Source organism: Hesperophylax consimilis, chromosome 5 (genome assembly GCF_061612785.1).
Source record: "Hesperophylax consimilis isolate HC1 chromosome 5, BYU_Hcon_1.0, whole genome shotgun sequence".
In the NCBI taxonomy this organism is placed as follows: Eukaryota; Metazoa; Arthropoda; class Insecta; order Trichoptera; family Limnephilidae; genus Hesperophylax; species Hesperophylax consimilis.
Window position 1 is genome coordinate 1183448 of NC_142840.1, and position 16477 is coordinate 1199924.

General features: G+C 33.1%; 1 protein-coding gene across 1 annotated transcript in view; it reads right to left on the bottom strand.

Annotated features, from left to right (window-relative positions):
• Ten-m (teneurin transmembrane protein Ten-m) overlaps positions 1-16477 on the bottom strand; it is a 540838-nt gene that overhangs the window by 165119 nt on the left and 359242 nt on the right. Inside the window, exon 5 of the mRNA XM_089631518.1 lies at positions 1420-1467. Within this exon, the coding sequence (XP_089487644.1) occupies positions 1420-1467 (48 nt within the window). The remainder of the gene's footprint in view (positions 1-1419; positions 1468-16477) is intronic.

Here is a 16477-nt window from a genome sequence, read left to right on the forward strand (position 1 = left end):
GCCACATGGAAGTAAGGTTCTGTTAAATGATGACGTCACGCTGGAAGGCTTACGTGGGAGTGGGATAGGGTGGTGGGGGATAACTGCTGGGGAATAATTAACGAGCATGTGACATGAACCGGCGATACCGGGATCGAAGACGGCCAGAGGTGTCGAGAGTTTACGTCAAGCCTTTCAGATAAACCTATAAAATGGGTGATTACACTGATAACTTTAAAGCGAAGCACTGACATCCAACTGTATTAGATTTTCAGCTTGAAATGAATTCAAAATTTCACCGTGAATGTTGTACGTATTTAAATAAAGCATTTATGGTGATACAATAATTTAAACATACAAAGCCATCCGCAACAAAATATTTAATATTGTTCAAAGGCTGTGGAAGGGTAGTAACTCTCTCCTGATCCAAAGTCACATGCGCAAACCGTGTCTTATGCGTAGACCATATCTATGCATACCATGTTGTTATTTATTTTCTTTATATCAGATGCGTTGCTTTTACTGTCGGTATAATTGATTAATATGGATTCCTGTTTACCTGGTCATTTTTCGGTAACACGAAAGATAATGAATGATAAATTACTATAAAATTAAAACAAATTAATTCATCAAAGGAATGCCTTCAAATAGCTATGCGCTAAAGGTACCATTCTCGGATCATGTCCAAATCCAGTTAATAAAAAAGTCGCGAAAAAGCGGAACGAATTTACATGAGTAAATTTTTGATAAATTATTAATAAAGTTGAACAAAAAGTTATGCAGTAAAAAAATCAATTAATATTCCAATGAATTCACGATTTTTTTTGTTTTCCTTATCGCTTGAAAGGATTCAGACAAATATTTGTGAAAGCCCATATTTAATTTTATTCCGGCGTTTTCATTTCAGTGACAAAAACTCGGAAACGTATTTTCGGTATTCCGAAAAAGTTTGATATCATTGAGACGAAGGAAATTTCAATAAACTAACGAATTTATTAATTCCAAGATCTGAGACGTGCTTGCAAAAAAATACCCTCACTTAAACGAAAAATACGGGTTTTACGAAACGGAAGCGAATCTTAATTTATAGCCACGTGTAGGAATGGAATTTTTGTTAGAGGGCAGGAAGAATTGTAGAGGGGACGAAGAAAGGGTGAAAATACTATATACTTTCGGGAAAATGCCCCGTGTTCCCTTAATAAGCTGCATTCGCCTAAACCTATCAAAGGCTGCTTATAATATGTGAAAGTTAAAATACACGAATATATTATTTGTAAACACGTTGTGGTTGATTTAAAAGGGAAAAATTCAATAATTAAGTAACAAATACACCTTACAATAGAACTCTTCTAAAACTAAATGCCTAGAAAGTATGAAGTGACGAGGTTAATAGGAAATATATTTAAAGGGTAAAGATAAAAGTATATGCTTATGACTTACATGTTTTATTGCAGCCATTGTGTGTTTGGATCAATGTGTGTTGCTTACCTGTAACAAGATACAGAAAAACGTTAATATATATTAATTGCTGTTATTTAAAAAAAACATTTTTTTTTATCTGTAACATTTTCAAGATAAAAAATAAACCTTAATATACACACATAACGTGGTGAATCCTTACATTTATTATTAGTACTATATTTATACTTTATATATAGTATATATATTTATACATTATTAGTACTATATATAAATTACAAAAATATAAAACAAAATGAACCTTTGTCTGTCCAACTGGGAAGGATTCCCGTTTCAGGACAGCCAAATTGTGTATTTAGTACATAATATTCTTACAATGGAATGGCGATGCTGTCAAAACAAATTTTGAGAACATAGTTGATTGCATTTGAAGTGACAGGATGGTTTCTTTATCCTTGAAAGAATCGCAAAGATGTAATTTATTACCAGGGTCAATATGGATAACATTAGTAACTGCATTCAGAACAGATGAATGGTTTCTTTCGGGACATCACAAGTCTGAGAATCTTTCCAGGGCATTTTGGAGAACATTTACAATTGTATAGTTAGAATTTCCACATTTATAAATCAGTATAAGACATATGAATCCTATAGTACTATATTTTTAGAATTTCTTAGGTGATAGAAATTACACATTACTAGACCAGAATAAATGCCATATGACATATGAATTTCCAATTTTAAAATTTTGAATCTTTATTTATTAAATGGCTAGACATTATTATACAGTAATCGAAATAAAACCTCGCAAAAGATTAGCAAATTTATATTTAAATAATAACAACAATGAAGATCAAGTATTAGGAACAAAAATAACCATTTTTAAACTTGAAATAAAAACTGACTTTAGATCCTTATCTCTCTTAAGTATAAAAAAGCCCTTTGGAAGATTTAACATAATATTATTAACGTTATTTTATATATAATCTTTTTTTTTTTAAATAAGTACTAAAAATAAAAATAAAAAATATTTTAATTAACATTTTTTTAATATATTTAACATATGCAATACATTTCAATCTTAATTCCTAAATATTCTACACTGTAATAATAATAATAATTGGATGACTTGTATAGCGCCGTTTTTGTGCAAAATCACCTCAATAGTGCTGTACAAACTTATAATACATCTCTACAGTGATCTATGTTATTACTTAACTATTTGTGGAGATAATATACAGTACACTTAAACACCATTCAAATTCCCTATCTGACTTAATTTAATTATATTTTAAAATATTTATACATAAAATTGATTTGTATAATACAAATATTTAAAATTATTACCATCCATTGTATGGAAAAAAATCAATTTGTAAACTTCACCCGCCATAACAAGGGTACATCCCTAGCACGGCTCATGTAACATTAAAAAATGTATTTATCACAATAACTGTTTTGCTTAAAAATGCTTCCAGAAATGTACCAAAAAATCAGTATTTTTCTAACGCAATATTCCAATAATCTCTAATAAAAACACCCAGCAGAATAAATATTTGATCGTTTGATTCCGTGTTTACGCTTTCTAAAAATCACACAGTGCATATTTCCCTGGTTTTCCACACACCCCGGGATGCCCTTTCCTTCCTCGTTCCTCTTCACCTCCTCCTTCCCCCCTAGCCGATTTATTATCCCCACTACACCGCGGTCCATTGGCATTCAAACGGGCATTTGTCAAGCTAACAGATACATACACAAGTAAGCAAATACGACCGACACGAATACAAATACAAAAAGGAACAGAGAGGTGTGACCCAAAAGTTGAAAACATTTTGGATTATATTTATTAAACGGGGCGAAAACCAAACTAACGTATTGATTTTTGCTTAGAGTTATACTATTCTCTCAAACTTCATTTGTCTTTTACGAAATTAATTGAGCTGTACACATTTTTTTGACAGTATACATATTATGTAATACTGTATGGAATGCAGAAATATTAATTTGAGTCCAAATAAAAACATATCAAAGGAAAACAATTTAAATTTTTTTGATAGGATTATATACCATGTCGGTGATGGAAATAGTAAACAAGTATTCGGTCGAATCCAGGAAATGAACCCATAATATCAGCTTTGCCGGGGCTTTAATTGTTAAATAAAGTATAAAGGTACCGAACGTGGAAGATTGTCTCCGCCGCGCTATTTGCGATATCGCTACCATACCGCGTAAGTAGGAAGAGCAGTGAGTGACGCGCCATCCAAAATAAGTGGGCCTCTGACTAAAAATTATACCGCTACATAAGGGGCCGAAGACCGACAGCTCTCCCAACAAACCAAGGGGAATCACTAAATATCAGGGAACAATTAAAAAATACTGTCCCTGAATATTGAGTGAACATCTTACTCAAAAGTGGATTTCTAATTAAAAATATCAATATGGTATAATTGCGATTATCAAATTATGGTATATTGTGATGGTAATAAGTTTAACCTGTTTAACGGCCTACAAAGTTCAGAATTTATGCATAAACTTAATAAGCATCAACACAAACAGAATCACCCTTCTAGAAAAAAAGTTTTTAATTTTTGTAATTTAAATACCTACTGCACTTAGTTTGCAACTCTATTGCTAAATATTAAGCATTTTTATATTAGTACATATTATACATAACCAATATACACTATATGTACTTATATAAAATACTTATTAAAAAATACATTCTATATATAACTACCATACATATTACGTTCTATTTTAAGTGAAATGAATATTTTAATCCTGTATTTAGGTAGATTACACAAAACATTATTTTTTTACATTCGACAAAATATCAGCATTTGGAAAAGCAGTGAGGTTTTTCCGTGTTATTTAGTTTCACCTCCCCCAAGCAAGTACGTAGTAATAATATTGCAGGTCTGAATTTGTGATTCGTGACTTTATTGTGACGTAAATTGGGCAAGTTAAATGCCCAGGCCTGGGGCGGGGACCGTTGTACTAGCCGTAAATTATTTAATGGACGTGTGTGTGTGTGGTGTGTGTGCTCATTACCTATACACAATGCACACACAAGTATTATAATAAACAATACATATTATACTCTATTGTTGCAAAGTGCGAGGCCGGGGTTGGTAGTAAATGTTTTATTTCTCATAGCCTGTGGGACTGTACCCACAAGTGTGGCATTCCAGATTATTCTCGATTGTCAGTACATAAATGGTAAGACGAAAGTTAAAAAGTGTATCAGATGTATTGATAGAAGTGTCAGTGTATCGGACATAGTTATTAAGTATAGCTAAAGTCATTTTATATGTCTGTCTCGACAAGGGGACATAATATTGCACTCCATAATAACGAAAATATTTTCAAGAAAAAAAATTGATGAAGGCATTCCGGGACGTTGCGGTATCTTCAACTATTGATTTGGAATCTCAATGTACAGTAATTAATGCAAATTAAGAAATGAGACAAAAATGATGTCGTGGTCCATTTTTAAAATCGGAAAGTAGTAAACAATTATAGAAAATAGTCATATTTTAGACCATGTACTTAATTAACCCAGTCTGTACGAAAAAAAACATTTTAACACTGCCGTTCTGAAGGTCCACCGCTCAGAATATAACTTTAGTATTTTTAAGATATTATAATATCTATCTCCCCCCCCCCCCTTGGATCCTACTTTAAAAAAAGTTTCCTCGCTGCAAACAATCCGCAGAGGGGTGCATAGTGTAGTTAGATACTCTTTTATCGCTGCATATTACTTAATGATGACTGCTAGGCGATTTATGATAAAAATTCTGATATCTAAGTGTTACTGAAAAGGACAAAACGAATTTTAAAAGACATGCTTTTATGTAGGATCCTAATGTCCCTTTTTGGAAGGTTAAAGGGAAGGGTAATGATTAGGCACTTCTGGAAAAGATTTTACTTCGAATTTCCACTTTAAGAAATTGATTCATGTTAAAACAGAGAAACATAGCTGAAATCGATCATGTTATTACCTACGTAATACCAAATGAAAACCTTATTTACTCATATGATTTTAGTAGTAGAGGTTGAAGGGTAAGGCTCTCGACTAGCAAGCTGAAAGTCGCGGGTTGGACTCCCGGCGTGGGCAAGAAAGAGTGGAAGATACTCTCAATATCACCCTCATCATTATTGAAAGGTTGCTTGAAACGGCTTTGGCCCTGTTTGGTAACCAGACCTCAAGACCCAAGCACTTCCCTACCTTCGCCCTCCCCATCTCCTTCCCCTCCCCACTACCTTAAGCCTCACAACATACCCCAATTGAGGATGCCATAGTTTCTCTGGCTCCAGATGGTAGGGCGCAGTTGGGACTCTTGTAAGGTTTAACAATAAACAAACTATTTAAACGATGTTTAAGCATACTGCCAATACCCAAAACAACATCTGCCAAACAGTCGGACTTTGACCTCCATTAAGAAGGCAGAAATGAAATGAAATGAAGCTAATAAAGCACCCAATCCGAATCAGCAATTGATTTGACATTCAGTTGCTTTGCATACATCAGTGAATCAAGATAATCAAGTTCATTCTACTCTAATGCCTTTCTTCCTTCCCGTCTACTATAAATAATAATTAGTCATTATTACACTGGCTTGTTAATTTAATAATTAGATATTTCATGGAATAGTCATGTACATCTTATTATTTTTGGTAAATATTTTCATGATTTTATATAATATTTATTTTCAGACAAATTATGTGTGATAATTTCTTAGTAGCAGAACTTGTTCATAATTTTTTTTGTATATTGAATATCAATATTTATGAACACATAATAGAAAAAAAAATGAAAATAGAGCTTTAAAAAAAAACTTGATAATAATAAATGTGTACTTTCGTGATTTTGTTGTTTGGTAGGTGCGTGCGCATTGTGCAAGTATTAAGAAATAATTTTGTTCGACTTGTACTTTTAAAAATCATAGGAGTAGTATTAATTCTAAATTTTGTACTCGATATGAATTCTATTAATTCAGTTCTCAGCACTTAACTACGTTTTAGATTAAGTGCGCATTTAATAGAAGGGATCATTTTGATATCACTGCGGGCTAGGATACTTATATTCAAAATTTATAATCGAAATGAAAAAACTTGTTAGCCCTTAATTAAAGAATTTAAGAATTTAAAAAAAAATACTAAACCATCTAAAAATTTATTTTTAGATTGAAGATTTAGATTTTAAATTTATAATTCGTTTGGAACCGAATACAAATTTGGACTGCTTCGTATAATAAATATAAATAAATGAGAAGTAATTACTTTCTTTCGGCGGTTGCCAAGCAAATACAATAATAATATGAAGGATAATACGTGAAAAGCTCCAATCAATAAGTTTTCTTCACATTTTCCCTCTCCCACGGAATTACACATAAAACCAAAGGGTTCTTGCAATAACAAAGGTTGCATCCCATAAAGCGGGCACGTCAATAAGTAAGTGGGTAATGATATACGACGAGAGGGTGAGCTGGTGGGTGGGGTGTGGGGGTGGTGGAGGGTGGGGTGTGTGGATCGCTAGACCGCAAACCCAGATGGGAAATGGGAAACAACAGGAATAGAACGGGTTGTGTTCCAGGAGTATAGCAAAAGGGAGGATAAAATCAAAGCAAATAAATCAAAAAGCCCAACAGACCCTAATAATTACGAATTGAATAGGGAAACAAGACGGATTGTTAGACTTTTGAGACACGATGTTAAATGTAAGGCTGTTTTTAATCAAATGCCATATCTGCATAATCTACATACATAATGTCTTGGATTACGAGTAATATTTAGATTTCCAGTTGTAATATTAATTAAGAGAGTTCGATAATTGGTTTGGTTCGTCGAGATTACATTACGTTCTAGTAGAGTCTGTAAGTTATTCTGTCGAAACAGTTAAAACACTGAGCTCTGCCCCTACGATCGGCTACGGTTCGGGCATCCCAATCGGAACCATTCGGAATCTAGCGTGCGTAAGCGCCGGTTGCTGTACAGGCAGTTCCACTTATGATAAAGTACTAAAACTATATATACAGTATATTATCAACACTACAGATAATAATAACCGTTAATCAAAAACATATTTGTATTGGCTGTACTTACTCATTAAATCAATTAACTTATGTAATTAATTTCCATAGAATGAATTTATTGTATAGCATTTTTCATAATTTTACAAGCCTTGTTTGTGTATTTTAGAACTGAAAGTTTCAGATTTTTAGGATATATGTCAAGAATTAAAGAATGGAGCAAAGTACAAATAGTATAAATGAAGAAAATTCTCGCATGGTAAGGGGAATGACATATTTCATGTCATTCAGCAAACCATCAATAGCATAATTCAGATGATAGTACCCATAAAAATAATAATACAATCTGAATCTTTCATGATATCAATTTAAAAAGGCACGGAAACATCGTGCCTTTCATAGCGTATGCAAATACAAAGTATCTACGTTTAGCATTGTAAATGAAATAAGCAAAATGGGAAATAACTTGTTCTATAAAGCCACGACTATTATATTAGAATGAAAACTGACCACTCTAGCTAACTGAAAAATGTATATTAATTAAAATCACGATAACGACGTTTCCGTTCACAATGTACATTTGTATGACCATTTAATATACTAACTAAGAATGCAGGGACTTGCATAAAAGGTTATAAGTATTTATTTGAAGCTTTTTACTTGATTCTATGACGAACATTTGCTGATAAAAGGTAAAAAATAGCATTTTGCTTCCAAAAAGCTTTTATAATAATTTAGAAGGGGAAGAAATAATAAATTAAAAACCTTCTGTGATTATTTATTTATAATCAGTAATTATGGCAGAAAACAAAATTATTCTAAGTATAAAATAGAAAATAATATATAAATTGACAAAATTACTGGCCGAATGGATAAAAAGGGTCCAAAATGATAACTATTTTCCAAATGAAAACAAAATGAATGAAAATTGAAGTTTTTCTTTCAACTCTCTATGACCAAATGGAACATGAGTAAAGGGAAACTATTGACAGATGTTAAAGAAGTTTAAAAAAGCCTTGCAGCTTTTCGCGGTTTATGCCTAAATGCTGTAAAAAAAGTTTTAGATGATTATAAAGGTTTATAATACTAAACATAAAAATGTGACTTTTTATAACTAAATCGAATGATACAAAAAAGTTGATTAATGATCAATTCAAAACATAAAGTTCAGCCGAGTATGTATGTCAGTCGTTTTAGCGTTATAATCGATTGTTGCTCAAAGAATGGAATAATAATAATAATTGGATCATTTATACAGAGCTGTTTTTGTACAAAATCGTATTACCAAAGAAGTTAGTTTAGTAGATTAAAAATAAAATTAATTATTTTAGTTGAAGACGAACAAAGGCGCTTTCGAGGAGTATCGCAAAGTGCTTGCTTCCCTGAGAAGTTGATAGTTTTGGTGTGAAGCATCGCGTTTAGTAGTCTCTCGTACAGTTAGTTTGCTTGCTCCCCTGGTAGTAAATCATGGTCAGCCGGCTGCTGTTTGCCCTTCACTCTATGTTATATGGACTATAAAGAGCAGGAGAGCAGAAATACTGGGGGAAATTATAGGTGAGAATTTACCTCGTAACCAAAGTTTTTGCAACGTCATAAAGGCGTTAAATCTGAATATTGCGAGCTACGAGGGCAGAATTTACTGGCGGTTTCGCCATAAAACATTTGGTCAGGTGTCCGTATTAGGAACGTGTATGTTTGAAAGACGGAATGAGGCTTATTTTACACCAATTTAGTGTCCCATCAAAGGGGGGATGTTGCAAAAGAACAATTAAATTGCGCCTAACTGCACATTGCTTGACGGAGCAGAATTGAATATTGCTACAACACCTAATTTAACAACAAAATACATTTATAATCTGTATTTTGAAGTATTGATATGAAATGAAGTATTCATTTAAATGTACAAAAAAAAATTCAAAACGGACATACGTTTTTAACAATAATACATCTATTTTATTGTGTATTTTATTTTTTAGTTTAGAGAATTAAACCTTCCTACCGAGGTATCGGAGTCAATTTTACTAACTCTACATACCTAGCCAAATGCTGATCAAGTAGGGAAAAATTGATTAATAAACCGACATTTATTTCGTGTGTAATGTCACCGATTACAGAGTAATGGGTGTGTGTCCGTGTTTGCCATCAATGTTAGAATGCATTGTCATCGACAACGAGTTTATCTGCCAAGTTTCAGCTCGTTCAGAAGTCAGGAAGTGGTTTAATTTTGACTTCCAACATTTGCATTTATTTATCACCGAAAACCAAAGGGAAATTGAAATAGATGTTTTTAAAAATAGACAAGATAATCGAGGGTGTTTTAAATATAAATGTTGAACAAATGGACGAATGTGAAGTTTAAAAATCTGAAGTTGGATAACTTACACAGAACATTTTTTTCCACCATTTAGCGAGAACTAGGCTAAAACCATCAAATTCTAACTCAGTTGTACAAAACACCTTTGTAAAGTTAATCGTGTTGTTTTCATACAAATAATATTGTATTCTGAGTCGATTAACAAACAGTTTATTCACCACTAAGTTAAATTTGAGATAAGTTATACAATAATACAGCAAACTACAGAGTACGTCAAATCATTGGTTGCTTGCATTTGAGCCAAGTCGATTAACACACGAAGTATTGGGTCCCACGTCGTACTAGAAATAGGTTACATAAAACAGCAAGCTATATGTCAAATGATTATTTGCGTGCATTTGGGTCCAGGCAAATGATTTCTGCGGCGGGCGCCATTAAAGGGTTGACCGTAGAGGGGGCAAAACAACGGAGATTAATCTCCCAAGATTGCAGCGCATAAGTTAAGTTCTTCACCCTAACGATACTTTAATCGGGTAATAACTCACAAAACGGCAAGTAAAACAATCAGCGTGGAGTGAGACGCGCGACGCGACGCTGATAAAATGTCCTGGTAGACCCATGAATAGCTATGTCACACAAACAATACGTTAACAATTAATTTAAGTTGAACAGTTGCACATACGGGGCGGGGCGGGGCCGGTAGGGTACTCCGGCGGTCGAGCAAGGGTGGCTAATTTATCCCCTGGGCCCGCTGGCCATTCTACCCCCGTCCAGAGGCCTGCAAACTTTTATGGAGATGAACCGATTAATCAAAATACCACGAAATAAAACATACCCTATTAACGCGATTTATATTCAGATTATACATTTTAAAGAGCTTTATTCTCTGAATAAAATATACTTTCGTGTGATTGATGATCATAAGCGAATTCACATTCAACTGCGGTTCTAAGTATGCAACATGGTTTTTGAGAGATCTGTGCTCACAAAGAAACTTACCTTTTTAAGCTGTCGTACCCTTAAATTAAATATACCAATCCTAAGAGAAAGTCCAGTTATATTCAATTTTTCAATTAAGTCCTAAATCCTGTATCTAAATTTCTCCAATAAACAATTAGATAATGTTAATTAAGTGTTAATCTCAAGTGACCTACCAGGTAAGTATTGTACTGTATATTTTCTCCATAAATAGTTAAGTAATAACATAGATCACTGTAGAAATGTATTATAAGTTTGTACAGCGCCCTCGAGGTGTTTTTGCACAAAAACGGTCCATTGTAAAAAATGTAACCACGTTAGGCCCAGTCCCTAGTTTTAATAAAGTCTAAATATTTGTTTTTCTAACATGAACCTGGTAAAACTCCCATTATTACGACCGTGGAGGAATAATATCTATTCCTCCAAGCCTACGACACAAGTGATATGCAACGCAAATACGTCAGTGGGTATTTATTTTACACCGGTGTTGCGCAACACAGTTCGCGTAGAGCTGGCCTTGTGCTCCCTTCTCCGTCCGGGAAGGTGCAATTTACGATTGTGCAATATATTTAAACGTAGCAAAACAAACGGTATTCAAGTAAGTCATTAAAGGGGAAATACATAGGAATGGAAAGAAAACTTGTTTTGTTTTCGTGAATCAGTATTCACCTCGCGGGAATTTGATTGCATCGGTACGTATTCGACTTCAAACTAATCATTCTAATCAGATTCCCCTTTTCCCCTGAAAAGAAGTGGTAAAATATATTCTAACGATAACGAATATTTTATTCACTCATTTAATATGTTATTAGATTTTTCGAAATCGTTACGTTATGTAGCAGGAAATCGGTTTATTAACTTTTTATGAAATTTGCAGGGGCGACAGTAAAATTTCCTTTACGATAATTTCGTTTACATAAAACAAAGTGATAATTAATTTTTAGATAGCGCAGACATATGGAAATTCAAGGATTGTTTAAATTCTCGACAAATCGAGAAATACTGACAATATCAGCGGGAACATAACACGTAAATCGGTTTAATTGCTGGCAGATGAATCATTTGAATGCGTTAAAGATCGACGGTTAATTTCATTCATCCATTTAAGATATATTTCCAGCTAATAATAAAAACTAATTTTATAAACACCCTCATATAATAGAACTTCCTCCTTCTTCTGGCGCTTGTAAAATTACATTGTTAATGTAAATTTTAGTTATAAATTTCTACATAATATATGTAAATATATATTTTATTAAGATAGTAGTTATAGGCATTAGTCGCAAGTCTCTAGATATAAGTCTCAGACGTAAGTCACTAGTTTTAAGTCAGTAGTTCTAGTATTAACTATTTAAGAAATATATTTATACAGCGTCCTTGAGGTGATTTCTCACAAAAACGGCGCTATATAAATTAGCCAAATATTATTATTATAAAGTTACATCACAAAGTGTATGCTTTATGTGAATATGTATATAAGGCAAATTTTCTGTTCACAGCATTATTTACATTATGCTGTCCAGCTTTCAAAAATAATATCAGACTTGACATTAATACACAAATAAGCGAGTTATTTATGGCTAAAATTCGAACTACAAATTAAAATATTTTCACCGTTACGCAAAAGCCGAATTAAAAGACAAAAATTAGTGCAAATTAATGATAAAATGGAGATAAAATTGTGAAAACTGTCAAAAAATTAAAACCCAGGCAAATAACAAAGGAAAATCAATTGTATTACATAATTTGAAAATGGAGTTGCAAAACGTTTAAGCGGACAATAACATAAATCATTTCCAGCGCTCGCTGAAAGATCCATGAGGTCATGAGTCAGTAGGTAAATTTGAAATGTACCGTTTTGGCCGCATTTCGTGTGAATAAATAATGTCGCTCTTTTGCCGGCGCAACTTTGACATTTACATTTTACCATAAATTTTGTATTTTTGTTTGGATAAACCACGAATGCCGTAGAAGGGCTTGAAGCTAATCCGCTAAAATTGTGCGTTCGTTTCGGGCCCTTTGATGGCTCCGGCTCCGATGATTTAATAATACTTTAGGGTTAATGACTGTTGCTCGTGGGGTGTTGCTCTATGCTGTTTATTCAATGTAGGCTTAAAAATATAGTCAAAAGTATAGAATACATGTTGAAAGTCACACTTTTATAATAAAGTCAAAAGTATAGAATACATGATAAAAGTCACACTTTTAAAACGCACACACATGATAGGAAAACGAAAATACTTCAAATAATTCAATTAAGAGTGCTTACTAGAAAACTGGAAAAAAACCACACAATTAACATCCCTCAATGCAACACTAGCTCAAAACAATACACATTCATTCACCGCGCTTCATGCATGTTTAACAATCCATACACTGAATTATTATTTGTTCCAGCAACTCATGTTTTCAAATATAAAATCAATAAATAACATTCCCTTTCTCTCCTTCCCACTGTCTCATCTCCATAGACTAATGTAACTCTTTTATCATTAATACTCACTGAATTAAGATACATCAGTGAAAACCTATTATCCTATAACCAATAAAATATTATCACGAATGGTTTTCCAAAGTAAAAATTAAAAAAAACACACAAAACTGTATTCTAAAAAAATAGTATCACCCAAAATTATAATTTCCGTTGTGGGTCTTTTTCTGTGGATCTTTGAAATTCTGGTTCAATGAACCGGGATTCGCTTTGGAAAAGCGTGATTTTCAAAATTGGAAATGATTGTTTGAAGAATTCAGAAAATTTATATGTAATATTTATAACATAAAACATTATTATAATTATTGTCATTTTCAAAATTGGAACTGATGTATTCATGACAAAAAAAAATTAGGAGAGTGGAAAATTACAGTGAAAAATACTGCTCTAAATACAATAAATAGATTTAGCACATCTTAAAATCAGTTCATAGTGACATTTCCATCATGAGTTTCAGAGCTTTCAAAGATCTATTATTAAACATCGAAAATAAAGACAAGACGCTTTACTGCATGTTGTATTGAGAAAGTACAAAAGAAGTTTATACGTTATCTTTATCTTAGAGACTTCGGTTACTATCCCAATTTATACCCATCAGCCTTCCTTTCCGGAATGCTGGGAATCGATAGTCTTGTCAACAGGCGGAAACCTGCGTTGCTGATGATGGCCTATAACTTGTTGAACGGTCACATCAACAATCCAGAAATTTTGAATAAAATTATATTTTACGTCCCTGATAACTTCGCAAGAGCGCGGAGGCACAAACCATTCATTCTTCCGAGATGTAGGACTAACTTACCATTAGCAATGCCTCTCGGAAGAAAGATAGTCCCGCTAAACTCACTACACTAGCCTCTGACATCGACATTTTCCACCTGAGCATTAATAAGTTTAAATCGCTAATTAGGCAATTATGATTGTGTATTGTATATTGTATCTTTGATATTGGAATGTTTTATTCTGTAAATATGCATTTAAAATACAAATATAAATAAATATTTTCAATTAAGTAAAACAAAAATTTAAAATTCGGAACATGCAGGGAAGAGAGAACTAGCATTAAATAAACTACAATCTTAGTAAATGGTCGTTGAAAGTGTTTGGCCCGAAAGGGAAATACATGACCCTTTCTTAGGGAACGGAATACGGAAGTGGGTCACAGCCTAAAACCTGTTTTCTACAATTGTTAGTATAAACTGTGTTTTCCTCGACATTTAACTTTGTCAATAGCTCGCTCTTTCAAATGTAACGCTGGATTATGCGAAAGGGATGAACATATTTTCGCTATTGCGAAATAAATTGGAGAAAAGAGGGAGAAAGGTAAGTTTGGGAAAATCAGACGCAAATTTCAGTCACAGGATAACACGTCAGCGGCCATTATTGTTAATTTTATTTATTAGCAAATATATGACATAAAATTAACTAAAATTTATGTAATAAAACCTCACATTCCCATGAGGATAGGCAAGAAAGAGTGTTCGGAATTAAAATATTTTCCATAATCTCTATGGCGAAACAAGGAAAAACTTTCCTCCGCGGTCAGATATAAATGGACGACGATTGTAGAAACATTATAATAAACCGGTTTCAAAATGAGTACATCATTTGTACAAGACGAAATCTTGGACATATTCAATTAATTTGTACTAAAATTAAAAAGCGAAAAGCGAATCATACAAGAGCATTAGCAGTATTTGAATATTTGTTCAGAATTGTGTTCTTAATTTGTGAAATAATATAACGGAAAAGAAATGGCACGAAAGCCAGAATGAAATACGCGCGTTGTAGAGAAAATCGATGTCAAAGTCATGAAGACGCCTTTCTCCTGGGAAATAAGGAAGATTGCAGAAAAATATTCCGACATTTTAAGAAAATCAGATTGTTGTAATAAATGAACAACAGCAAAACGTAGATTGTAGTTTATTGGCGGAATGATTGGATTCCTTAAAAATTCTTCAAAATGTTTCATTTTAATTCAAATAACTATAATAAAAGATTCACGGTTAAAGCATTAATAATTCAGATTACAGATTAAATTGAGTTTTTAAGGAATACTAATGAACCCCAAGAATATCTATTAAGAGGTAAACTGTTTTATGACCCTTTTCTCTCCTTTTATAGTAAATGAAATTGGTTGTTCTGTTCAACATGTAAGAATGGAGATACCCATCTAAAAAATTACTTTCTTGTAAATTATTTTTAATATTAACACAAGGTTCTGGTCTGTGTTCTACAGTAATAATTGTTTCCCTCAGCAAACCGGGATATTACAATGTAAAAACCTGTGGTTTTAGGTGTAGGATTGCTTTAAAAATAGTTTAATTGAATATGGAGAGAGTGCGCAGATATTAAAACATTAATATTTCAGTATTTAATAACCCAAAGAAAACTGAAAAGAAACAGGGAATAAAAACACGAGATTGAAGGAAGCTTCGTAAAAATAATTTTCTGGCAAGCAACGAAGAAAGAGAGAAAGGGATGGAAATATTCAATTGTTCAGACAGAGTAAGAGTAAACAGGATCATAAAAGTATTTTTTTGGTTTACATGTTTGTGCAAAACGCGTTAACCGTTTGGGTTACGCCAGAAAATAAAATGAGCTTTAAGAGAAGAGAAACCTGCGCAGAGGAAATTGTCGGAATGTAATAAAATAATAAAGTAATTGTGCAATATGTAGAAATTTACACATTTTTATAGTATTATGATGTGCTGAGCACGGTATTTGCTCAGAAGGGTTAATCCAAACGAACAGATGTTTTGATGCTGAATTTGTATGTATTGTCTTGCCGTGTATATCTGATGTATCTACAAGACTTTCAGTCGGAAGTGTTAGCCTCCCTGCACTTGTTTAGTTGGGTAGAAGTGTAGGTGTTACACATCTAGTGGAGTAGTGTGTGTAGGGCGTATAGCGTATAGTTCATACATAGTGCAAGGCTTCCCGCCGCTCTCCGGCAACTGTTTCATTTTACAATCTAAAAGCTGTTTTCTTTTATCTCGGCGAATGATCGTAAAGTCTGCAAGTTTAGTTTCCAGAAGTTGCTTGGCTTGTCTCGGCTTAGCTCCTCCCGCGGATGCCATACGTTGACTGCAACTGTGCTAAAGGGTGATCCTTTCGCCACTCACCACTCAAAGCTCTTCATAATCGTAAATAAGTCCAGTTTAAAATGTGTACCGAATGTACTAAATAATACGGGTAGAAGAAAGTATACTATGCAATTCATCAAATCAATAATGAGAAGAGATCAATGCAATATTTTGGAAACGA